Source organism: Bufo gargarizans, chromosome 6 (assembly GCF_014858855.1).
Source record: "Bufo gargarizans isolate SCDJY-AF-19 chromosome 6, ASM1485885v1, whole genome shotgun sequence".
Classification (NCBI taxonomy): Eukaryota; Metazoa; Chordata; class Amphibia; order Anura; family Bufonidae; genus Bufo; species Bufo gargarizans.
The window spans coordinates 61,728,437-61,755,395 of record NC_058085.1 but is presented as its reverse complement, the minus strand read 5'-3'; the positions used below and the strand labels follow the sequence as shown (position 1 = coordinate 61,755,395).

Sequence of the window (26,959 nt, the reverse complement as noted above, 5' to 3'; positions counted from 1 at the left end):
TGGTGGATGACCGTCCATATTACTGGGAGAAAGAACTTCCCCACTTCCAGATGTCATCACCACAGACGCTAGCCTTCAAGGTTGGGGCGGGGTCTTCGCCACCCGGACAGTCCAGGGCGTTTTGGTTTCTATTGGAATCCAAACTGCCCATCAATATCTTGGAGCTCCGAGCCATTTTATCTGTCCCTTCGGCATTGGACCCCTCTCCTGGACGGCCGACCATTCGGGGTACAGTTGGACAATGCCACTGCGGTGGCTTATATCACCAAGGGGGGACCCGCAGCCTTGCGGTGATGAAGGAATCAGCAAAGATCCTACAGTGAGCGGAAGCCCACGTTCCGGTGATCTCGGCGGTCTCTCCGTTGGGGCCGACTGGATGTGGACTTCATGGCGTCCAGGCTCAATCACAAGCTCCCTTGCTTCTTCTCTCGCACAAGGGACCTCAAGGCATACGACAGACGCCCTTGTTTAGCCATGGGACGGCTTTTCTCTCCTGTAAGTCTTCCCAACCCTTACTCTTCTGCCTCGGATTCTAAGCGGAATCAGAATGGAGGGCATCCGGACAATCCTAATTACCCTGGACAGGCCCCGTCGAGCTTGGTATACCAACCTCATTCTTCTTCTAGGAGACGCACCGTGGCCCCTTCCACTCAGGGACGCTACGTTTGACGGCGTGGCTATTGAAACCTTTATTCTGAGGTGGAAAGGTTTCTCTGACAGGGTCATTCGTGCGATAATTAAAGCCAGAAAACCCACGTCGTCCAAAATCTATTACAGGACCTGGAAGTCCTTCCTGCGTTTCTGTGAGGAACGCGGTCTCCCTCCCAGATGTTTCTCCCTTCCTACTATTCTTGCATTTCTTCAGTCCGGATTGGAACTTGGACTCGCGCTTACTTCCTTGAAGGGACAGGTCTCAGCCCTGTCCATATTTTTGCAGCGTTCCCTGGCTCTGTTAGGCCCTGTAAAGACATTTCTGCAGGGGGTGGCTCATTGTCGTCCTTTCATGTCAACGAGGATATTGTTCTCCCATCGTTCTGCCCGCAGCCTTCTCATCCGAGAGAGCGTGAGCTCCATCGGCTTAATGTTGTGCGGGCTTTGAGGATCTACCTGTCCGATTATGGTTCTTTTCGGCGTACGGACTCCTTGTTCGTAATCCCGGAAGGTCCTCGCAAGGGGTTGGCGGCCTCCAAGGTGACGATTGCCAGGTGGATTTGTCAGCTATTGCTGAGGCATTCCAGGGCAGGGCTTAATCCCCTGGGATCATGGCCCACTCTACCAGAGCGGTCGGTGCTCACCTTCACCATGCATCTGCATCTCAATTGTGCAAGGCTGTGACTTGATCCTCCTTGCACATGTTCACCAAGTTTTACCGGGTGCACTCTCTGGCCTCGGCGGATGCTGCTCTGGGCCGCAGGGTCTTGCAGGCCGCAGTGTAGTAACTTTCGCGAGCGAGTTGTTTTACATGGGGTTCTGGTTTTCCCTCCCCGTGGACTGCTTTAGGACGTCCAACGGTCCTGTGTACCCCAATGATACGAGTGAGAAAGCAAGATTTTTGTGAACTCGCCTGTAAAATCTTTCTCGCTTAGTTCATTGGGGGACACCGCATCTTCTTCATGTGGCATGTAGGGGCAGTTGAGTGCCGGTTGGGACCTCGGTTCTGGTTTGGCCCTACGGTAGTGTGCGGTTCTAGTTTGTTTTTCAGTTTACTTTCTGCTTCTCCTACTACTAGGGTACAAACTGATATGCTCTCTCCAGGCTGGAGGGGGTATAGCTGGCAGAGGAGCTAACAGTTTTCAGCCTAGTGTCCCCTCCTAGTGGCAGCAAACTGCTATACCCACGGTCCTGTGTCGTCGTCTTCTCCCCCCCCCCCCCCTCCAATGAACTAAGCGAGAAAGAGATTTTACAGGTGAGTTCACAAAAATCTCGTTATTGGCACGGTGTACTCCGGCATAGTTCCGTCCTAGGGGCTCAATACCAGAAAATAACTGATCAGTTTTATCCCTATGCATTCTGAATGGAGAGCACTCCGTTCAGGATGCATCAGGATGTCTTCAGTTCAGTCTTTTTGACTGATCAGGACGGAGATAATACCGCAGCATGCTACGGTTTTATCTCCAGCCCAAAAAACTGAACACTTGCCTGAATGCCGGCATTTTTTTTCCATAGGAATGTATTAGTGCTGGATCAGGCATTCAAAATACCGCAATGCCGGATTCGTCGACCGAAAAAATTGTAAAAAAAATATATAATAATGCCGGATCCGTTTTCCGGATGACACCGCAAAGACTGATCCGGAATTTCAATGCATTTGTCATACGGATCAGGATCCTGATCAGTCTTACAAATGCCATCAGTTGGCATTCGTTTTGACGGATCCGGCAGGCAGTTCCGGCGACGGAACTGCTTGCTGGATCACTCTTCCGCAAGTGTGAAAGTACCCTTAGGCTACTTTCACACTAGCGTTAATATTTTCCAGTATTGAGATTCTTTATAGGGTCTCAATACCGGTGTTCTGCCAAATCTCTATACCTTGCGAAAAGTCTGTACCGGAAGTGACGCGGCTGCACCGGAATCAGCTGGAGGAGGGTGTGCGCTGCGCAAGCGCACATCCACTAGCTTAGCAAAAAATCATTGCAGTGCCGCGATAGAAGTAATTCGTGCACCGCGTGTGCGCACTTAGGGGTATAGAGATTTGGCAGAACACCGGGAAAAAAAACTCTTCAGTTTTGTCCCCATTCATTGTCAATGGGGACAGAACAGAATGTTCCAGAACGCATTCCATTCCGTTTGGTTGCGTTCCCATACTGCATTCTGCGGTTTTCATTCCGTCATGGGATGCGGAGCAAGACGGATCCGGCATGATCCACAATGGGGACGGATCCGGCATGATCCACAATGGGGACGGATCCATTTTCTGACACAATCTAACACAATAGAAAATGTATTCGTCCCCCATTGATTTTCAGTGGAGTTGATTAGGGTCTTTCCTTACTATGTTAAAAATAATACAACCGGATCCGTTCATAACGGATGCAGATGGTTGTATTATCAGTAACAGAAGCGTTTTTGCTGAACCCTGCCGGATCCAGTAAAAAACGCTAATGTGAAAGTAGCCTTACTAAATGGACGCCTGCTGCATTTGTGCCATTATTTTGCATTAAATACACTATCTTAGGACTTTTATAAGTATCATTCATATTTGCTGCCTTTTGACCTTCGCACAGGTACGTTTATCACAGAATGGGAAGATGGCGGTAAAGTTTGTGAATCGTTTCTGGCTGGCGATGAGGCCACATATAAAGCAGTCGCAGATCAGATGGTGTCACTCGCACGTTTCTACAGGTTCGATGGATGGTTGATTAACATTGAGAATGTGCTCAGTGTAAGTAGTCAATATCTCCTTTAACCACAATTATTTCCTGCTATTACAAGAGAAAATATTACCTGCCCTGAAGTTTTAGCTAGTTTTTCGTTGTTTTTTTTACGTGTAGCCTGCTGCAGTAGCCCAGGTGCCCTTGTTCCTCTCCTATTTAACAGAGAAGCTGCACTCACAAGTTCCAGGCGGCCTGGTCCTCTGGTATGACAGCGTGCTCCACAGTGGGGAGCTGAAGTGGCAGAACGAACTCAATGACGAAAACAGGTAAATCTTCATTGATGATTATTTTTATTTTCTCTGCCAGTTAAAGACAGATAGTAGCACATATCCTTTTTTTTTCTAATCTGTTTTTATTTTCTGATTGCAGATTATTATTTTTTTTATTCTGTTTCCTGAACATGATTATGTGGACAGCCATCTTGCCTCTGAGCTATTCTTAAAGGGGTTATCCAATTTCTCAAATAGCCCCCCATGTGCTGGGCCCCTCACAGGTTATATACCTACTCTGCTCCCTGCGCCCCTCCTGGTCCCCGCCACGCCGCTGCTGCTTCTCCCTGTACACGGATAAAAACATCTGGTGTCAGGGGGGAAGCAGCCAATGGCAGGTGGGGACAAGGACGAGCCTCCCTAGCATCTCGGGTGATGCTAGGAAGGCTCGTCCCCGCCTGCCATTGGCTGCTCACCCCCCCCTGTGTACAGGGAGAAGCAGCAGCGGTGGTGTGGGGACCAGGAGCTGGGTAAGTATATTACCTGTGAGGGGCCCGGGGGGGGGGGGCTGTTTGAGCAATTGGATAACCCCTTTTAACAGCATTTAGAAAGCATTGAGGCTAGGTTTACACGACGACATGTGTTGCGTGTCAGATGGGGCACAACTACACTGCAACATTTTGTCGCACCAATTTCGCACGACAGTTTTTATAATGATAGTCTATGGTGTCGCACTGCGACATGCTGCGACGCGACAGTCGCTGAAAAATCCATCTTGAATGGATTTTTTGTGACAGTCGCAGCATGTCGCAGTGCGACACCATAGACTATCATTATAAAAATTGGCGCGCAGCAAATGTCGTCGTGTAGACCTAGTCTAAGAAAATTGCTTTACGGCAGCCCCATGGTCCATAGACACAGTGGTCAGGAGGGGACCTCATTGACTTCTATGGGAGAGTTTTCTGGGCATGCTCTGTGACCTGTGCAGAGGTCATTGTACTGCCCTGTGTCTCCCCTCCCACTGGATTCTTCAGGAAAGTTTAACCCCTTCAACCATGAGCAGCACAGACTCAGGGCTGAAGGCTCTGCCTCAGTTACTGAGCAGCTGCAGGGTTTCCTCTTCTCCAGGCTGTGAAGAAACAAATGCTGTGCACAGGATCTTCCCTCCCTTCTTGCCCTGCAAATGCAGAGCTGATGGAGACCGGAGGAGTCCTCTCCTCTGTACTCTTCTGCTGGCTGTGAGAAAGTGTCTGCAGTGCATTGCACAAGAACAGATAGGAGTAAGATCTTGTGTGTATCAGCAATGTCATTGTACTGTACAGCTGATACAAGAGTATCCCAGCAGTCAGACTGCAGGACAGCAATTTTATTCACTCCCTTTGCAGAGTAAGGGGAAGGGAAAGGCAGTCTTTGACACCCACAAGTATTTATGAGGAAAATCTCACCCTACAGCTCTGCAACAGCATATCAACAAAGGGGCCAGAACAGAAATAGGGAAACGAAGAAAAAAAAAATATATAATAATATATATACACACAAACCGGATTCCAAAAAAGTTGGGACACTATACAAATTGTGAATAAAAACTGAATGCAATGACGTGGAGATGGCAAATGTCAATAGTTTTTGTAATAGAACGTAGATGACAGATCAAACGTTTAATCCGAGTAAATGTATCATTTTAAAGGAAAAATACGTTGATTTAAAATTTCACGGTGTCAACAAATCCCCAAAAAGTTGGGACAAGTAGCAATAACGCTGGGTTCAGACCTGAGCATTCGCGATGGAGCGCTCTGTATGCGCGATTGTACGGGCGTTTGCAATCGCGCATACAGAGACAAGCGAACGCCCATTGTCGCGCGTTCCCGCTAAAGTCTATGTACGGGAACGCGCGACAAGACGCCCCAAAGAAGCTCATGTACTTCTTGGGGCGTCGGGCATTTACAGCGCAATCGTATGCGCTGTAAAACGCTCAGGTGAGAACCATTCCCATAGGGAATCATTGGTTCTTGCCTGTTGAGCGTTTTACAGCGCGTAGGAACTCGCTGTAAAACGCTCAGGTCTGAACCCAGCCTAAGAGGCTGGAAAAAGTAAATTTGAGCATAACGAAGATCTGGAAGACCAATTAACACTAATTAGGTCAATTGGCAACATGATTGGGTATAAAAAGAGCTTCTCAGAGTGGCAGTGTCTCTCAGAAGCCAAGATGGGTAGAGGATCACCAATTCCCACAATGTTGCGCAGAAAGATAGTGGAGCAATATCAGAAAGGTGTTACCCAGCAAAAAATTGCAAAGACTTTGCATCTATCATCATCAACTGTGCATAACATCATCCGAAGATTCAGAGAATCTGGAGCAATCTCTGTGCGTAAGGGTCAAGGCCATAAAACCATACTGGATGCCCGTGATCTCCGGGCCCTTAAACGACACTGCACCACAAACAGGAAGGCTACTGTAAAGGAAATCACAGAATGGGCTCAGGAATACTTCCAGAAACCATTGTCAGTGAACACAATCCACCGTGCCATCCGCCGTTGCCAGCTGAAACTCTACAGTGCAAAGAAGAAGCCATTTCTAAGCAAGATCCACAAGCTCAGGCGTTTTCACTGGGCCAGGGATCATTTAAAATGGAGTCTGGCAAAATGGAAGACTGTTCTGTGGTCAGACGAGTCACGATTCAAAGTTCTTTTTGAAAATCTGGGACGCCATGTCATCCGGACCAAAGAGGACAAGGACAACCCAAGTTGTTATCAACGCTCAGTTCAGAAGCCTGCATCTCTGATGGTATGGGGTTGCATGAGTGCGTGTGGCATGGGCAGCTTGCATGTCTGGAAAGGCACCATCAATGCAGAAAAATATATTCAGGTTCTAGAACAACATCTGCTCCCATCCAGACGTCATCTCTTTCAGGGAAGACCCTGCATTTTTCAACAAGATAATGCCAGACCACATTCTGCATCAATCACAACATCATGGCTGCGTAGGAGAAGGATCCGGGTACTGAAATGGCCAGTCTGCAGTCCAGATCTTTAACCTATAGAGAACATTTGGCGCATCATAAAGAGGAAGGTGCAACAAAGAAGGCCCAAGACGATTGAACAGTTAGAGGCCTGTATTAGACAAGAATGGGAGAGCATTCCTAGTTCTAAACTTGAGAAACTGGTCTCCTCGGTCCCCGGACGTCTGTTGAGTGTTGTAAGAAGAAGGGGAGATGCCACACAGTGGTGAAAATGGCCTTGTCCCAACTTTTTGGGGATTTGTTGACGCCATGAAATTCTGATTCAACATATTATATAATTTATTTTATTTTATTTTTAACCAAAACTTGCTTAGCTTATGTATACCGGTCATCAGATTTACAGTGCTTTATTTATTATTATTATTTTTTTTTTTAACATAATTTGGACAACCGTCTACATAAAAGATACAATCCCGTGGCAACCGAGCACTGATTCAGCGCTGCATACCCTCCTAACTTTTACCTACATGGCAGATTCACTTGAATGTGATAGGCCACAGCTCCCTTCACTTGGTTGGTCGAAGAGCTGCAGGGCAAGACAAAGCAGTGATGTGGCCCCTTCAGTCTCAGGAAAAGTAGGTGGCCCCAAACCCTGATGATTATAACGCGGTGGCCATCTTTACAAGATGGGAATACCCATTTAAGAATTGTTATATTACTATAACGTTACATAATCCTGTATGTATTATGTACTTAACCCTTAACGTCACCAGTGCCTTACATGTATGGCGCGGTAGCGATGTGCGAACATGGCGCCCGCTCGCACGTGCAGCGGGCGTCATGGCCGGGAAGTCACTGCTGTTTCAAACAGCAGAGACCTGCGGCTATTTGCCGTGACCGGCAATAATGCCGATTGCGGTAATTAAAGGCTTTAGATGCTGTGATCATGTGAGATCACAGCATCTAAATGCGCGAAAACCCTAAAGCTTGTTTTCAAAGTTTAAATGTATTTTGACACTATTTAGACATACAAAACCTATACATATGGGGTATCGTTGTAATTGTCAGTTTTGCTGCAACTGTGGGAACAAAAGCCCTAAAATAGTGGAGGAATTTTTCACCCCATTTGTAATTTTTTTCACCGCTTTACACTACATTGTATTACATAGTTATTGGTAGCATTAGAAAGTACAACTTGTCTCATACAGTTATGTGAACGGAAATATAAAAAAGTTATGGCTCAAGGAAGAAAAATGAAAAAACAAAACAAAAAACGCCAGTAGTGAAAGGGTTAACCTAACATTAGGGCTCTGTAAACAATAACTTTAGTATGAACATTACCAGCTAGGACCTGGAGCTGCCCAGTTATGGAGGATCTGCCAGCGATTAGGTCGCATGTGTTCCTGAATCTTCCGGTTTACAGCATATACTGTAAATGCAGCTGAACAGGAAGACATCCATTTGGGACCTGAGCAGAAGAGCTCACATCCTGTCTCGGTGGTAACATGAGCGCAGAGGAGACAGCGGCATCAGCATTGCAATGGAGGGATAGGTACAGATTGGACTGTCTCCCCCTCCATAGGTCGGCACACAGCAACATTTTCAAGAAAGCCCAGAAAATCTCTTTTTAGCAAGTGCTTGATCTAATGGCATGGCTGCATCATCAATGATCTCTGCATGTGCATCGGAGCATCTCTCCAGATCTCTAGGGGAGGCTTCCGCAGACATACAGGCCCCAAGGCCATGGGTAATGAAGCCAAGAAACCTCTTCCAAGCTGCCAGGAGCAGGGGGAAGCCGACTGTGAGGAAAGCTCTGATTAGTTAGTGTACGTAAATGTCACATTGCTTAGTTCAGGGATGCTCAACCTGCGGCCCTCCAGCTGTTGTAAAACTACAACTCCCATCATGCCGTGCTGTAGGCTGTCCGGGCATGCTGGGAGTTGTAGTTTTGCGACAGCTGGAGGGCCGCAGGTTGGGCATCCCTGGCTTAGTTTAAATATTTGTAGCTTATTTTAATCTACATCCCTACGTTGGTCACGTTTTTCCTGTGTCCATAGACAGTTTTTCGCTGCATGTGATGGAATTTTCACAAACTACAACTGGAAGGAAGAACACCTGCAGCGCATGACCGCAGAGCCGCGCAGGACAGATATTTATGTTGGCGTGGATATCTTCGCCCGGGGAGACGTTGTAGGAGGAAAGTTTGAAACTTTTAAGGTAACTCAGTATGTTGTCGTGTAGCTGCTTCTACTATGAAAGCATTTCTTATACTTCTTGCAGGAAGACACAGGATGAACAGGTACCTTGCAGAAGATTTATATCTTGTTTTTTTTGTGATCTGTTTTTCTCTTTGTGAGAAGAGCTTAAAGGGGTTGTCTCAACTCCAACATAGCTGGCATACCACTACTAGCTGCAGAAGTGGACAGGAGCGCACTGCGCATGCGCGACCACCCTCCATTTATTTCTGTTAGAGAGCCAAAAATCGGCTATTGCCTGCAGTCCCATAGAAGTGAATGGAGCTGTGGCTGCGCTTGCGCAGTGCGCTCCTGTTTAACTTGGGAGCTCCACTTGGCTGTTTTCATAGAAATTAAAGGAGGGCGACCGCACATGTGCAGTGTGCTTTCCTTTACTTTGAGTGTCCTGTTCCAGAGATAGGTGTGGGACCAGCACCTATCTGACATTGGTGGCATATCCTAGCTATATGCCACCAATGTTGGAGGTGAGGCACTTCCCCTTTATAGGGGGGTTTTCTGCGATTTGTACTCTTCACTTAGGCTAGACTGCCGGTATAATCAGCAGAATGGAGGGGCAGCATTGTGTCTTGTACTGCAGCTTAGTCCATTCAAGTGCAGTCCTGAAATCCCTTATTAGAGTGCATTCACACGGTGTTTGTAGTATACATTTTGGGTAGTGCCAGGACAGCTCCTGGTGTAAACGTCAAACATATCCATAGGACATTCATCTGAAAGCCAAATGAGTGTCCTCTTCACCTCTGCATCAATATATGTTTTTATTTTCCGATTACACTATTCTATAGAGGGGCATCCCACAAAGAAGCCTTTACCATTCATTGTACAGGTTATATAGGCCAGCCTATGAGCAACACAGTCCTCTGCCTACATCTGAGGCATCTGTTGAAGAGCTATATCTCAGACAGTCAATGTAAGGGCACCCTTAATCATTTGAGAACTGCAGGTTTAATCTTGCCTGTTTTGGCAATTTGGTTCCCAGTTGACAATGTTTTTTTATTGACCTGCTGCATACATTATAGTCTACATGTACAGCAGGTCACCAGACAGTCTATAAGATTTCTAAGGAAAGTACATGGCCAGAGATCACTGATGACTACTTCTTGTAAAGTCTACAACTCCCATATTATCATATCACTTGTCCATGTCAATATCTCTTAAATCTACTTATTTATTTATTTTTTTAGTCATTGGAGATGATCCGGCAGTATGGCTTCTCCGCGGCGTTGTTTGCTCCAGGATGGGTGTACGAATGCTTCAATAGGGAACAATTCCTTGAGAACCAACACAGGTAAAAGTATAGGACACCTACATGTCAAAATGGTTGAAAGGGTTTTCCAGGATTTTTGTTTATCCTCGAGACCCCCGCCGATCAGCTGTTTGAGAAGGCACTGTCACTCCTGTGAGCTCTGCGGCCTTCTCTGAGCTTACCAAGCACAGCGCCGTACATTATATAGTGGCCATGATTGGTAATGCGGCTGAGCTGCTCCTAGGCTACGTGACACATGACTGTGGCGCCAATGGCCCAGCAAAAGCGGAGAGAAGGCTGTGGCGCTCACAGGAACGCCGGTGCCTTCTCAAACAGCTGATCGGCAGGAGTCCCAGGTGTCGGACCCCCACTGATCAGATACTGATGACCTCTATACCCCTTTAACAAGTCTATAGCTGTCCGTACACTGAGGATGGAAGTTAAATGTAATCGCCGGTCAGGACCATTTCAGGCATTCTTCAGTTTAAAATGATATGTGACCGGTTACTGCCTGCTGGAAAGTGATCTGTTACACTTGATTTTATTCCGCTGTCGTCGGCTAAAATTAGGTCTCAACATTGTAAAGATGCTACTGCCGTCACCTGCTAATAGTGCCCCAACACAGTAATAGCCCCTGAATTTTTTTTATTTTTTATTAAGTTATATAAAACCATTCCCACAATGAAAGTATCAGCCTTGCTGTCAATGGCAGGCTGCTGGCGTATGTTATAATGTCACTGCATCATGCTGACCCGCCAGGTCCTAGCACCTAGTAAGTCGTAGGCATGAAGTGACCTATGCGAGTGAACAGCAGAGCAGAGAGCTCTGCCATATATGTGTCCTGAGGTGGCAGATACCAGTGAAATGTATTGCCCAACGAAGAGTAATCCATCTTTCTAATATATGTCAGGCACAGTAATAATACTGCTCCACAGTCAGACTGTACGCCAGTGTGTAATTACAGCATGGTGCTTGTCTATTATGCAAAAGTCTATAGTGGGAAAAGAGTTTTAGGGTCCATTCACACGTCCGTAGTGCATTGCGGATCTGCAATACACCTGGCCAGCACCCTCCTAAAAATGCCTATTCTTGTCCGCATTTGCAGACAAGAATAGGACAATCTCTCTTTTCTTCCGGATGATCAGTGGCGCGCTCCGGAAATGTGCTCCTGTCCAAGTTGCTGGTGCTGCAGTCCCTCCCTTTCAAAGTGGTGGACTCTGCACCTTTCAGAGAACTGATGGCTTGTGGAGAGTCCCAAGCCATCATTTCTTTGCCAAAAAGGCAGTACCAGCCCTGCACACACCTGTAGAACAGAAGGTGGGCGAGTCCTTGAGCCTGTATGTGTCTGCCAAAATGCACGGCAGCGCCGACGTGTGGAGCTCTAACTATGGTCATGTCAGACAGGATCCGTTTTTTGGGTGTTATTGTTCTGAAGGATCAGAGGAAGGGCAAAATAATCAGTGACGTCAGCAGTAAGTTTGTTTTGACACCCTCTCCACTCTGTCGGGGGGGGGGGGGCTCTACTTTTATAAGCATTTAATAGAACAGGTTCTGTAGACATCTATGTGGAATCAGCTGGTGACAGTGTAAAAGGAGTGCGCTTCTTCTTAGTGCTAACATCGACCTGTAAGGCTGAGCTCATACTTGAGTTATTTGGTCAGTTTTGGCCCCGTAACCGCCCAAATAAGTGAAGTGTTCAGTGATTCTAAGAGCGACGCCTGTCATCTGCATGTCATACTGACTCACAGTATTGTTTTACTACCACAGCAGACTCCCTATGCGTGTTACTGCAAGGCACAGTGTTCTACACCACTATAAAGGCTCTCTGCAGCCTAGAAATAGGCATTTCTTTAAAAGTAATTCACTAAAAATTCGGATCGAACCGGTGAATCTAATTTTTGAAAAATTCGCTCATCTCTAGTCCTTTTTATTTTTTTAGGATGTTAGAAGGCTTTGAATTTTGACATTTTCAAGAAAACTTTCCAAACCGTGGGCCACATTTATTAAGACCAGCGATATAACCCGTATTTCTGGCGGTGGATCCGCCGCAGTTATGTAGAGGCACCAGCCTCAGTGTAAGACCGTTTCCGAGCTGTCTGACATTTAGACCATTTTCTATGCCTACACCAGGATCACAGGTTAAACTAGATGGATGTTTTCTCTCATCCTTCCTAAGTTAATACCATATGTGGCAAAAAAAAATCCTACTCCATGTTGTGCGTCTGATGGTATCTTTGAATATTCTTCTGAATTTCTGTGTGCTTTTTTTATGCAGGTTCTGGTCCCTCTTGGAGAATCGCCTCTACAATCACAGCCTCAGGACACTCCCTATCTGCTCCTCTTTCTGTCTTGGCCGTGGGAAAAAGCGATTTTCGTATGGACAGGTGCAACACATGTTCTGTCATTGAACTCTCCGATACGTGTGGAACAAGGACCTTTTTTTTTTTATTATTGTAAAAGTACTACAACTCACAATTTTCCAAATATGTGCATGTCATTGAATGTGAACACTATTGTTTACATTCACAGACAGCAAACCGGTACATGGCTAGCCCAGCTGTCAGCTAAGAAGCGCTCTGTAAGCGAAGGCTAGGTTCACATCTACAGGCAGAAAATTGACAAATACCACTGCATGCAAAAGCTTATGTCTGAATCGGGCCTTGGTCAAGGCGCATGTGTGACCGGCACTTCATTCAAATACCTACTCATTGCATTTGAATGGAGGACTTGAGACCCCTGTTTTATTGATGACTCGGGGTCCCGGCAATCAGACATTTAAAACCTATCCTATGGATGGGTGATGATTGTGCTTTGTGGGGCATCCAGTTTAAAATATAGATCATCAGGGTACATTGGCATCTTCCTCACCTTCCGGTAATCTGTGGGCCCTCTGTAAATCTACAGAAATAATCTGTCCGCCCACAGTAGGTGGAGGGAAGGAAGGGTTGCAACCGCAGCTTCGTTCTCTGTGGTCCTTTGAAACTGCATGCTATCTCTGCTGAGTAGTAGCAAAAGGGGAGGATATCTGAATGGAGGCAGCATAAAATAACACCAACGGGTGAGGGCGTATATTACACCAAGAAGCGTCTGGCCACTCGGCAATCATGCAAAAGATAAAGGGGGTCATTTATTAAGACCGAAGTTTTGGAAGCCGGTCTTAAAAAGCCCTTTAGCTGGCGGTGGACCCTCCGAAGTTATGTAGAGGCGCTAGCCTCTACAAACCTTCGACGTGTCCACCGCCAGTCGAAATATAGGCCAACTTCCTTGCTGGCTTAAATTTAGACCATTTTCTACGGGCGTAGAAAATGATGAATAGGACATGCCCCTTCCCTGCCCATGCCACGCCCAAAATTTTAGACCTGGCGTTACTGGGGAAAAGTCGCAGACTGCAGCGCAAATAACCTCTGCGCCACAATCTGCGCCAGTAATACGCCTAATGTAGGCATATTTCTGATAGTAAATGACCTCCAAAGTTTTTAAGAATGGATAGAAGAGGGATCGAAAAGGCAAGGAATGTTTGGTTCTCTTCTGGCTCATGGGGGAGGGGGTATCCCGTGTGTGATGTCCATATGTCCTAGTAGGGTGTATGGTCTGAGGTCGATTTTATACACACGTTGCTGACCTTAAATGTTTTAATCGAAGATGCTTCTCCTATTTAGTAATACTGTCTTCAACATATATTAGGCAGAAGAAATCGGTCCTTGGTTTAACCTGAGCGCTCAGGAGTTACAGCCCATCTTTTCGGATGTAGCTGTTGATGAAGGTGCCAGTTATGTCAGGTCTCGGATCTGCCCACAAGATGCCTGGCATGGAGGCAACTCCCTCCTCATTGAAGGAACACTGTCAGGAGAAACCAATGCAGTGTCTTTGAGGTAAGTGTTGTTGGGTAGATTTCCTGTGACGTTGCGGTATATAATAATTACAAGGTGGAAGGTATTAGTTTTGAGGACGAGTAGTCAAGCCTCATGCTCGTCTGTATGATTGTATCATTTTTGACCAATGAGATTTTTATAATTTTATTTAAAATATTTAGCATGAATAAAGAAATATTGCCTTTTTCGTGGTGGGTGCATGTGCAGCATTGCATTCACAAATCATTTCTATGCTCAGAACTTTCTATACATTTAAAAGGGATATTTTTTTTATTTAATATTCATTATAGTTTTTCACTTATGTAAATTGCCGTTAAAGGGCTATTCCCATCTCAGACAATGGGGCCATATTGCTTGTATAGGCCCCATTGTCTGATTGAGACCTGCACCTAACTCGTAAACAGAGGTTTGAAAGTCACGGAGGGCGCACTGCGCAGAGGTCCTCCATCCATTTCTATGGGGTTGCCAAAAATATGTTAGCTCCATAGAAATTAATGGGAGTGGTGGCCATGCAAGCGCTGTGCGCTTCTATTGATTTTCTATGGGGCCGACAGAAATAGCCGAGCGGTGGCCCCACAGAAATGAATGGAGGGCGGACTCGCATGCACCCTCTGTGACTTTCAAGGCTCCGTTTACGAGATGGGTGCGGGTCCCACCTCTGAGACCCGCACCTATCAGACAGTGAGGCATATGCCCCCATTGTCTGAGATGGGAATAACCCTTTAAAGGTGCATTAGATTATATTCTAGTTTTCAGTGAGTATGTGAAGGTTTCCTTTCCCTATCTGCCTCTGATGTCACTCGTGTCCTGTCCTGATCTGCAACATTTTCTTAATTCTAGGTTGTTCTCTCTACATGTTCCCACTCCGGATAAACTCCTGCTGTCCATGGTGTACAAGCTGGAGGGTGATCCCAATGTTTCGGTGTCACTGGAGCTCTCCACACAAGATGCTCCTCTTTGCAGTGTGGAAAGTGTTGCTGAAATAACTGGTAAGATTATTGCTTTATATGCCGTGTGTATCTGCAAGCTCCACTAAGGCACAGTGATATGCGACTTACCGGGATATGGAAGAGAACTGTAGGATGCCCGAATAATCACACTAGTTCCATAGTTTGGTTAGGAAACCTACTTAAGGGCACCCGTGTGGAGAGTAACTATAAAGAGTGTCTCTTGCTCTGGAGGACCTTGCACATTGATGCACTAAACAGACAGCCTATAGATAGGGCACTGCACAGCATTCATTCCTATGGGGCTTCCCTTTAGGGCAGAGATGCCCAACCTGTGGCCCTCCAGCTGTTGCAAAACTACAACTCTCAGCATGCCTCGACAGCTATCAGCCTACCACAGGGCATGATGGAAGTTGTAGTTTTACAACAGCTGGAGGGCTGCAGGTTGAGCATCCCTGCTTTAGGGGAATTGAACACTGCATGCTACTTGGCGTAATCCATTTGATGTAGCTGTATACCATAATGGTGCTCCATACGTGTCAAGTATGGCACAATCGGCGCTACCAAACCAGTTTAATCGTCATGCACACTATGACCATGCCAGTGACAAGGACAAAGGGCTATGTGACCTTACAGAAAAGACTTCACCACAAATGGATGGTCACCGTTCATGTTGGGGAACTTGAACTACAGAAACTGCAAGAGACCTGTTTCTGTATCTACCTCAAAATATAATGGCGAATTGAAGCTTTGGGGAGAGGGGGGATTAGCTACCTCTCCAATGCAGGTAGGGGACGTGACACACACCGAACGTAATATATGGTTCCAAATGCAATCAAGGCAAGAATTTTTACTTGTTGTTTCTGTTACATGATATCATAATTGTTGCTGTTACTATTTTTCTCCAGCAGGGGCACTGAGTGAGACACATACTCTGGAAGCCCTATCAGAACCTCCTGCGCTTCTTACGACTCCTGAACAGGACAAATCACCTGAATGGTTAAAACGGTAAGTTAAATGTGGTGTGAAAAAATGAAAAAAAACATGACATTCCTGTAATCCCATGATCTTACCCACAACCTTGGGGTACATTCACATGACCGTGCCTTGTTTTGCGGTCTGCATATTGCGGATCCGCAAAACACAGATACCGGCTGTGGGCATTCCGCATTTTCTTGTCCGCGGATAAGAATAGGACATGCTCTACATTTTATGCAGAGCTACGGAGTGCTGTCCGCATCTTTTGTGGCCCCATTGACATAAATGGGTCTGCCCCCGTTCAGCAAAATTCCAGAATGAATGCGGACCTTTTCATGGAAAAAATTAACTCCTTAAGAACAGGCAGCAACGCGTCTGAAAAAAGTTGGGACAGGGGCAACAAAAAGCTGGAAATGTAAGTGGCAGGGATGTAACTACCATAGCGGCAGACCATGCGACTGTTATGGGGCCCAGGGCAAGAGGGGGCCCAGTCTTAGTTGGGATCATCTCTTCTACTGGAGGTACAAACTTGGTCAGGACTCTACCCTCTAAAACAGAGATGCTCTACCTGTGGCCCTCAAGCTGTTGCAAAAGTACAACTCCCAGAATGCCCTAATAGCTGTAGGCTGTCCAGGCATGCTGGGAGTAGTAGTTTTGAAACAGCTGGAGGGCCGCAGGTTGGGCATCTCTGCTCTAAAGGAACTACTTTTAGCAAATGAGGCAGTGGAAAAATGGCCCAAGGGTCATTGAAATAGGTTTAGTCAGAAACCCTTCTGTCCTGGGGGGGGGGACCTTTTTTGATCCTTGCTATGGGGCCCCCTACTTCTCTACGCCACTGGTAAGTCGCATGACTGGGTATGAAAAGAGCGTGTTAGAGAGACGTGTCAGAAGCAAAGATGGGCAGAGGTTCACCAATCTGCCGAGAACGGTCTAAAACTTGTGGAAACATTTCCAAAAGATGTTCCTCAATGTAAAATTGTGAAGACTTGGAATATCTGAGCATCTACAGTACATAATATCAAAAGATTCACAGAATCTGGGGATATCCAGGTGCTCAAGGTATGAGGCCAACTGTCAATATTAGGTGCCTGTAACCTACAGGCCCTCATTCAAAACTGGTATGGTTCTGTACTGGAAATCACTGCAGGGGCTCAGGGCACCTCTAGAATTCACAGTTCACTCTGAAATCTGCAAAAGCCGCCAAAGAAGAACCTATATATAAACACGACCCAGAAATGCTGCCATCTTCTTTGGGCCAGAGCTCCTTAAAAATGGACTGAGGCAAAATGGAAAAACCTGTTCTGTGGTCAGAATTCTTTTTGGAAACCACGGATGCTGGATTCTGTAGACTCGGGAGGAGAGGGACCATCCAGCTTGTTATCAGATGGTATGAGGTTGCATTAGTTCCTATGGTGTGGGCAGCTTACACACCTGGAAAGGCTCCATCAATGCTGAACAGTATATACAGAGGTTTTTGGATGACACATGCTCTATCTAGAGAACGTCTCTTTCAGGAAAGGCCTTGCATATTTCAGGAGGACAATGCTAAACCACATACTGTATCCCTCACAACAGCATGGCTTCACAGAAGAGTCTGGGTGGTGAACTGGCCGCCTGCAGTCCACACATTTCGCCCATAGAAATCATTTGGCGAATCATGAAAATAAAAATAAAACTGCAAAGAAGACGCTGGACTGTGGAGCAGCAAGAATCCTACATCAGACCAGAACAGGACAACAGTCCTCTCCAAATGTCCAGCAATTGGTCTCATCACTCCCCAGATGTTTACAGACTGTTGTTAAAAGAAGAGGGGATGCTACACAATGGTAGACATGTCCTGTCCCAACTATTTTGAGATGCGTTCCTGGCATCAAGTTCTAAATTAGTGAATTTTTCTCATGAAATTGTAAAATGTCTCGCTTTCATCATCTGATGTGTGTATGATCTATTGTGAATAAAATATGGGCCTGTGAGATTTTGCAAATGATTGCATTCTGGTGTTATCTATATTTACTTACATTTTACACAGTGCCCCAACTTTTTGGGAATTGGGGTTGTCTAATCCAGAGTGAGCCCCTGTGATAAATCTGGAGCAGGCCTAGGAGACCTGTCTTAGTAAATCTGCCCCAGTATTGTGTAAATTACAATCAAATTGTTTCTTTCCCCCTCCACTATCGGTTTCTGTAGTCTGTCCTCCTCTTCCTTGGTTTTGAGTCCTCATGCACATAGATATAGTTGTATGCACGTGGTCGTCCTGCCTGGTACATGCCTTATACAAAAGTTGCCCTTCACATGAGGCTGTAGTCAAAGCCCTGACTACAGAGCAGGTCTTGCAGGAGGCTGGCAAATGTCTTGAAAAAGAGAAAATAAAGAAATCAAAATTTGAAAGTGTCTTGACGTTAAAAATTCAAGGGGTTTTCAAAATATATATATATATATATATATATATATATATATATTTTTAAACTGATGACCTATCTCTCAGTATCTGATCAGTGGGGGGTCGACACCTGGGACCCCCTCCGATCAGCTGTTTGAGAAGGCATTGGAGCTCACAGAAGCACTGTGGCTTTCTCCCTGCTCACGAAGCACGGTGCCATACATTGTACTTGCTTTGTATTGGGGCTGCTCACTTATGTCTCTTTCATTTTAGGTTTTATGAGGTGCAGCTTAGTGGATGCCTGCTGACCAGTTTATCTGTACATTTTGCAAAAAACAAGCACGACGGAGAAGATGAGAACTTTGTGTGCCGCGTTGGAGAAATCAGGGTATATTCTCAAGGAACTATGCTTTTATTTTTTTTTCCCTATATTTATGAGCTCTTTGAATATGGGGGGTCATTTATTAAGATCGTCGTGTTAGATGCCGGCGGCAGCCTATATGTAACTTTGGCTCATCCAGCGCCAGCCTAAATGTCGGCCAGCTTCCTTGCTGTCTTACATTTAGACCATTTTCTACGCCTAGAAGGCATACAAAATAATAAATGAGACTGGCCTGCTGGCCCGGTCCCTTCCCCACCCACGCCACATCCACTTTTTTACACCTGCCGTAGACTGGGAATAGTCTTAGATTGCGGTGCAATCTGCACCAGAAATATGCAAAATATAGGCTTATTTCTGGATAGTACATAACCCCCATAGTGTTTATGGAGATCCTTCTGATGTAGGGAGTGTAAAGGGCCCTTTATACAGGTGGAGAATCCACCAGGTAAGCGCTCATAGGCATGCTCTATAGTGATTATCTGCCAGTGTAAAGTTGCTGCTGATTTACACATTGAATGCGCGACAAGCTTGTTCATCGGGTAATTGGATAGTTTGTGTAGGCACATAAATCGCCAGCAGCAAACAATGAGTCTGTATGGGGATGAGCGATGGCATTAGCGATCTCTCCTCCTCGTACTGTAGAGGAGATCACTGCATGTAAATGCAGCACTCTCCTTCACCAACGAGCAGGGGACTGCAGGGAAGGAAACGCTCCTTCCCGACCATTGCCTGAAAACTGGCCCCTGTAAAGGGACGTTACAGGTAATGCACCCTGGGAAAAAGTATGGAAGTTAGCTTTCCTCCACCTGCTATAGGTAGCAACCCTGTAAGTCCAAAAAGAACTAGTATTCCTTTAGAGCTGCCTCAAAGGTGCCTCGTCCAGCCAAACAGAAGCCTACTCTGTATTGATAAGTATTAAAAACTGTAGTCATGTTTCAAGACCCTTTAACCCTTTCCTGACCAAGCAGTTTTCTGTTTCTTCATTTTAGTTTTTCACTCCCTGCCTTCTGAGCCATAACTTTTTTGTTTTTTTTTTGTTTTTTTTTTTGTTTTAGTTTTTTTATGTCCACATAGCCGTATGAGGGCTTCTTTTTTGCAGGACAAATTGTGCTTTCTAATAACACCATTTAATATTGCATAAAGTGTAGTAGAAAGCATGGGGAAAAAAAAATCCAAATGGGGTGGAATTAGGGGGGAAGATAACACAATTCACCTATAGTTTTATGGTTTTAAATTTTTACAGCATTCCCCATGCCGTAAAACTGACCTGTTTCCTTTCATTCTCCGGGTCAGCATAATTATGACGATACTACACTTATATACTTGTGTTTTATTTTTTTATATAAATTCTTTATTTAGGTTTTCCATTATGTTATACAGCAACCAAAAATATCATGTATGGGACGCAGCCTAACAATACCAGATATATTGCACATGTGAGCAACTGTCCTTAAAGATTAAATGGCACTGACAGACAAAAAATACCGGATGTTATTAATCAAATACATGAAATACTGGTTGGGGAATATGGAGTCTAAGGAGAGGTGGGAAGGGTAGGAAAGAGAAGAAAAAACCAAAACCCCTAATTATGTTGTCCACAACAGTTTAAATTCCTGTCGCCATGTTCTATAGAATTTAGTATCTGTACCTCTCAAAGATGCTGTCGGGTCCTCCATTCTCATGACCTCTTGTATTTTGTTAATCTACATGGTTATCGTGGGAGTGGATGTTTGCCTCCTCTTGCGGCATTAACCATATGTCACCGACCTCCTGTATGTAGATACGGGGATCTCGCTATGATGGAGCAGGAAGAATGCAGGTGTCTTAGGAAGAGCATAGGAGGTAAATTTAGACATGATGCGCCATACCTCACTCCAAAAGCCGGCTAGCGCGGGACACTCCCAAAAAACACGTAACATCGACCCTCTAGTTCTCCCACAGCGCCAACATAGTGGGGAAACTGTAGGGAATGCAGCTTGGAAGGTACCCTGTACCATCTGGAGAGGACCTTAAACCCTGTTTCCTGGATATTGCTGGCAATGGAGGTCTTGTGTGTAAATGTGTACATACGTTCTTTCTGTTCCAGTGAAAAGCTAAGACCCAGGTCTCTTTCCCAATTGAGTATGTAGGTAGGAGAAGGTTGGTTAGATGGTGAGATGAGTAGGCCGTATAGTCGAGACAGCGCATGTCTAATTATCCCCCTCGCCTCACAGATTTGTTCAAAATCAGTTCTGTCTTTTTTGTACGTAGCGGCTGGAGGTAGCGATGCAAAAGAGTGTTGTAGTTGTTGGGATTGCCAACTCTAGAGACCTAATGGGTCTGAGGTGTCAGTGAGTGACTGAGAAGAGGGCCAGGAGTTGGACGTAATAAAGTGATGTGCTCTAAACCTATTGGCCTTCATCCGCCTCCGGGACGAACCTTGCTCTAACCCCAGAGGGAACATGGGGTTACCCAAATTTGGCAACATCGGTGAGGGAGACTGAGAAATGTCCGGTAGTTCAAGGATAGATGAAACTGACCGATGTTGTCCTATCGTGGGGTGAGTGCGTGCCGCCAATGGTATTTGGGATCCCAACCAGGGTGTTGTGGCCAGCGGAGTAGGTAAAAAGGATTGCTCTGCTGCTATTCATTGTTTATTCGACTGATGACAACACCAGTCTACCACTCTAAGTAGGTGTGTGACTCGGTGATGGGAAATGAAATCCGGCAAACCTAGACCTCCACGAAGTTTGGGTTGGAATAGAACTGAACGGGCTATTCGTGGGGTTTTTCCTGCCCATATCGCCTTCACAAGTGTTCTGCATTGAGGACCATCGGCCTGTATAAAACGTGTAAGGATGGATAATAAAGTATGAAAAAATAATCTGGGAATATGTATGGGCATAGCTTGTAAGAAATATAATATTCTGGGGAGGATATTAATTTTAAAAATGGAGATCCGTCCGAAACAGGTGAAGATGCCTTTTTGTTCCAGAGGTCTAAGTCCGTTTTTATTACCTGTATAAGGCCTCATGCAGACCACCGTTGTTTTGGCAGTTTTTGCGGCTTGGATGCGGACCCATTTACTTCAGTGGGGCCGCAAAAGATGCGGACAGTACTCCGTGTGCTGTCCGCATCCGTTGCTCCGTTCCGTCCTCCGCAAAAAAAATATAACCTGTCCTATTCTTGTCCGTTTTGCAGACAAGAATAGTCAGTTATATCAATGGCTGTCCGTGTCATTCTACAAATTGCGGAACGCACATGGACGCCATCCGTGTTTTGCAGATCCGTGTTTTGAGTATAGGTCGGATAGATTTGGGGTTAATTGTATGCCTATGTATTTAAGTGAGGATTTGGTGTCTTTAAATGGGAAGTTATCCGCCATCTCGGTGGGAGCGTTATGTTTAGTGCTTCTGATTTTTGGAAGTTCATCTTAAAATTAGATAAATTCAAATAGTGTTTTAAGTTCTTTCAAAAGATTTGGTAGTGAAATGCGGGGACTAGTTGGAAAGATAAAGAGGTCATGCGAGATTCCCTGAATCTATATCCCAGTTATTTCATGATTAGCTCTTATGTGGCCTAGTAGTGGTTCTAGACAAAGAATAAATATCAAGGGGGATGGGGGCACCCTTATCTCGTACCGTTTCTTATTGAGAAAGGCGCTGAAAACGGTCCATTCACCTTGACTGATGCTGTGGGGTTCGAGTATAAGTTGTGAATGCGGGCCATCATTGCCTCCCCCAACCCTATATGCCCCAGTGTTTGAAACATGAAGACCCAGTCAACCCTGTCAAACGCTTTGTTGGCATCAGTAGAAAGAAGAAACATGGGAATTTTAGATGTAATCGCATGGTATATCATATTTATAGCCCTAATAGTGTTGTCTCGGGCTTCCCTCAAGTGCATGAAGCCAGTCTGATCTAAGTGTATGAGTTGTTGCATATGTGGAATGAAGCGGGTAGCTTTTTCTTGTGTTTTAATACCTAAAAAAGAAATAAAAACTGTGTGAGGGCTTTTTTTTAAATTATTGATTATGTTTTAGAGTGTGTATGACTTTTTGATCACTTTTTATTCTATTTTTTATTTTTTTTGTGGAGATTAAGTGGTGAAAAAACTGAAATGGTCACTTAGATTTATTTTAATTTTTATTCTTCATATGGGAAAAGGGGGTGATTTGAATTAAAATATTTTTTTTAAACTTTTATGAGTCCTCCTAGGGGACTTGTACATGCGATCATCTGATCTCTTCTCTCATACACTGCAATGAAGTACTGTTGCAGTCTATGGGAGATTTGCTTTGTTCCTATGAAGCCCTGACACCTTCCTATTGCTGGCCCTGGAGCATTCAGAAGGCCCAAGGCTGCCTCAGCAATGGTTCCCCCTATCTTAGCGCTGGGGAGCCAATTAGGCTGCAGGAGCAGAGGCCTCCTGGGGAATGCCCTCTGCCACAATTGACCATGGCATCTAAAGGGTTAAATGTCAGTGATCGGCGAGATCGTCGACCACAGTCATTGCCTCCAGGTGTCTGATTGTAAAACGGCAGGCATCTGGTGGCTATGGTGCCCTTTCAGCTTCTGAGGGGCGCCATGTTTAAAGACTTCTGCCATACATGTACCGCAGAAGTCTGGAAGGGGTTAAGTGAATTCAGAGATCCAATTAGATTTACTGGCTGTTGAAAAATAAAAAAAATCTTTAAAATGTACTTACAATCCTGAGAAATACTGTTTCCAGTGTCTCAGCCCACTGCTTCCCTCATTCAGGTCGTGAGGTCATGTGACATGACCATGTTGTATAGTCCCGTAGTGACATAATGTATTACCAGACAGTAACTGTGATCCCCGCTTTGTGTCGTAGATTCTGGACGCTTCTCTACCTCGACTACCTCCTGCCCAGCCTTCTGACCTCACCTTGTCTCATATACATTGGCGAAGAGACCAGCAAAGCAATCAGTTGTTTGTCAGCTTAACCCTTCACTGGAGCCATCCCATGGACAACATTCGGCACTTTCGCATATACTGCCGTGGCGTTACCTGTCATCGTGCCCCAGAGTCTCAGCCTCATCTCCTTGGGTTGGCGCATGCTTGCATTTACCGTGTGGTTGATGTAGCCATACCAGATCCATGTCCCCCAGCTCCTGGCAAGCTGGAGTTTACAGTTCAGCCAGTTCATAAGGATACTGTTGAAATCTTGCCTCCTGTATGGGGCCATCTGGCCTTGGAGTTTGTGGAGCAGACACACACTGAAGTGTGACACCGATCGTACGTTTTCAGCACAGGAACAAGTTACCTGGGATTATTACTGTTTTTTATAATATGTACCAGTGAATTTAGCCTTCCAAAACTATGAACAGGAAATTCAGTCCTGCGCTATATACTACAAATACTGTATACATCATTGTATGTTACTTATTAAGAAAAGGGCTCTTGTCGGCCATGTTTAACCTTATTTTTCAGATCATTTCTATAGCATTTACTGCTAGATTATACCCATTAATGCATCAGGCTCTTTTATAAATGCTGACATACTATGTGCTGTTACTACCTCTTGGGGTAGGACATTCCATAGTTTGACAGCTGTAACTGTAAAGAATCCTTTCCTGTAGTGATGTCTATATTGACTTTCCTCCAGACATTTTTTTTTTATTTATATATTTTTTCCAATCCCTCATTATGGGAGAGGTCTCCCATCCCGTCTATTACCGTAGTCGCCCACCTTTGAACTCGCTCTAGGTACCTTTTTTTTAAAATCTGTTTTACCATGTACAGCCCCAAATATTTTTGGTCACATGGCCTATGTGCAACTCGGTCCCATTCAAGTAAAATGGGCCTAGGCTGCAATACCAAGCACAGCCACTATACAATGTACGGCGCTGTGAGGAGGCCGCAGCACTTGGCTGCTTCGAACAGCTGATCGCTGGTCGTGCCGAATCTGCACTGATCTGAAATTTTTGATCAATCCTAAGAATTGATCATCAATATTTTACTGTTGGTTCAAAATTGTTTGCCGTATTCTTGCCCATGTGTTTGCTCATTTTAAACCACACATGATCATAAATTGTCCATTCTCCAACGGTCATGTGCATGTAGCCTAACTTTTGTAAAGGTAAAAAAAAAAAAAAAAAAAAATCATGAACATTATACACTTTCCTAGGCGATGATTTCCGTTATAGGGAGAAACAATATTTGGTCACAATAATTTCACGTGGTTGAAAATCATTTCTAACACAGGTTCACCTTTTGGCGTAAATCTATTTTACAGCACCTCTTATGTATATCTGTAACTTTGTAATTACTCGCTGTTACTTTTACTGGTTCTAGTTCAAAGCATGTATTATAGTCCAGAGCTGTAATCCTAGTTTTGGTCATGGTGGAACCAGAAATCATGGGCCATGTATCTCAAGTCGTTTACACCAGTTGCCAGAGCGAGCGGCACGGCTGAAATGAAACCTATGATAATGTGCAATGTTTTAGCGGTAAAATGGCCACTTTATGCATCACCAAGTGACGAGAAAAGTGAACGTGGTTGGAAGTATTAACTAGAATAAGTGGAAATTATGCAAAATGATAGGTTTAATTTCGTATATCTACATTTAAACAAAAAAAACATAAAATCCTGCAGTTTTCGCACTGGCTATGAAGGCCCGCTTTACCCCTCTGCATTGTGAACTCCAGCTCTGTAATCGAGACACTATATGGCGGCTTTCAGCACGACAAAAAATGCTACATGCAACATTCTTGTCCGACCCAAAGTCAGCATATATGCCGGAAAGCAGCCGGATTACCCCCAGATCCCATAACAGTGAATGGTGGTATCCCGCTGTGCCGGACACTGAACTCCAGCAGTCTGTTCCTCTGCCGGAACAGAATGCCAGAGTTTACACGTCAGTTATTTCCATCAGCTTTTGTGAGCCAAAACCAGGAGTGGAGGTTACACAGAGATAAGGGAAAGATCGGCACCTGTTGTGTGTGTTTTTGACCCGCAGCTGGTTTTGGCTCATAATCTCTGATCTAAATAACTGACGTTTGAACAAGGCCTTAGCCTAATAATAGGAGCTACTTCTTGCTCTGTACAGAGCACTTTACTGCAGTTATCTGCTTATGTCATTCTAATCCTGCCTGTAATGATACCACTTCTGTGTAGAGATAAGACCTGATCCACCATTCACAACAGGCGATATCACAGCTTGTCTTCTCCCTCCTCACCTCTGTACAGGTCACAGAGAATGCCTAAAAAAACTCTACCATTAAAGTCAATGAGGTCCCCTGCTTTCTAAATGCTGTTAAGAGCAGCCCAGGCAGGATGGCCATCATGTTCAGGACATAGAATAAAAAAAAAATGTAACTAGAAAATAAAAAACAATTTCGAAGAAAAGGAAATGTCGCTATCTGGCGTAACTGGCAGATGACATTTTTGGTGAAACATTTCCGTTAAAGAAATAGTTTAATGCACGTACACAAAGTGACTCCTGAATGTCGATCAGGCCACACGTCTAGTTTTGGCCAACAATGGCCCAAAAAATTGTTACAGGGCAGACCATTTTTTTTGTATGTTATCGGTCATGCAGATAATTTTAAAACCATGGTCAGATGAAGTTTTATCTCTTTTGTGTAAATGTGTACTAGCGTTTCTATGCCATGTATGGATAATGAAGAAATTCATATTGTTGGCTGATTGATAGGAGTCTGGTTACCCCCTCATACTTTTCTTTTTTGTGAAGACTAAACTAGCAACCTCATTCGCTCTAAACCTCACGTTTTATACTATTTTATTCAACTTGTATAAAAGGGAAAGAGAGAATTTCCTGTTTTTTGAAAATAATTTTTGTTTCCTTCTGTGTAAAGTACAAGTGACTGGTTCATTTGTATGGTGTACACAGCCAGTTTAGTGATAAACTGTAGATGAAATATTACTGTTTTATATGGAATTGTGCAATGTGCTATTTCTGATGTAACCAACTTACAATAAATATTTTGCAATGAAATCTTTGTTAGTTTGTTAATACTGGAAAAACAGAACCTTTACCTTCTGTGGTTTGTACAAGATAATGGAAGAAGGAGGAACTTGCCCATTACAGTGGAAACCGCAAGACCCCAATGTTGGATTAGGCCAGGGGTCAGCAACCTCCGGCACTTCAACTGTTGTGAAACTACAATTCCCAGCGTGTTCCAGTTCTGAGTTGCTTACCCCTGAATTAGGCACAAAGACCACAAGAATCCAGGAAAAAATGTATGCAGGGGGGACATTTATGAAGACCAGCGTTTTACCCTCCAGTCTCAAGTCCCTCTGCGCTGCTGGAGGAAGCACCAAAGTTATGTAGAGGCACTTAGTCCGGCAGGCTGTGCTACAGACTTAACTCTGGCGTAGATTTAAAGGCCATCTA

General features: G+C 44.8%; 1 protein-coding gene across 4 annotated transcripts in view; it reads left to right on the top strand.

Annotated features, from left to right (window-relative positions):
* The window catches only part of ENGASE (endo-beta-N-acetylglucosaminidase), a 38,424-nt gene extending 11,864 nt beyond the window's left edge, over positions 1 to 26,560 (top strand). For 3 of the 4 annotated variants that reach the window (XM_044297806.1, XM_044297807.1, XM_044297805.1), the window contains exons 6-15: positions 3,225 to 3,382; positions 3,492 to 3,640; positions 8,601 to 8,760; positions 9,980 to 10,083; positions 12,317 to 12,425; positions 13,726 to 13,913; positions 14,754 to 14,902; positions 15,769 to 15,868; positions 18,492 to 18,606; positions 23,434 to 26,560. In XM_044297806.1, the coding sequence (XP_044153741.1) occupies positions 3,225 to 3,382; positions 3,492 to 3,640; positions 8,601 to 8,760; positions 9,980 to 10,083; positions 12,317 to 12,425; positions 13,726 to 13,913; positions 14,754 to 14,902; positions 15,769 to 15,868; positions 18,492 to 18,606; positions 23,434 to 23,829 (1,628 nt within the window). In that variant the 3' untranslated portion in view covers positions 23,830 to 26,560. The remainder of the gene's footprint in view (positions 1 to 3,224; positions 3,383 to 3,491; positions 3,641 to 8,600; positions 8,761 to 9,979; positions 10,084 to 12,316; positions 12,426 to 13,725; positions 13,914 to 14,753; positions 14,903 to 15,768; positions 15,869 to 18,491; positions 18,607 to 23,433) is intronic. The other variant, XM_044297808.1, reaches the window with a different exon arrangement.
* The last annotated feature ends 399 nt before the right edge of the window (positions 26,561 to 26,959 follow it).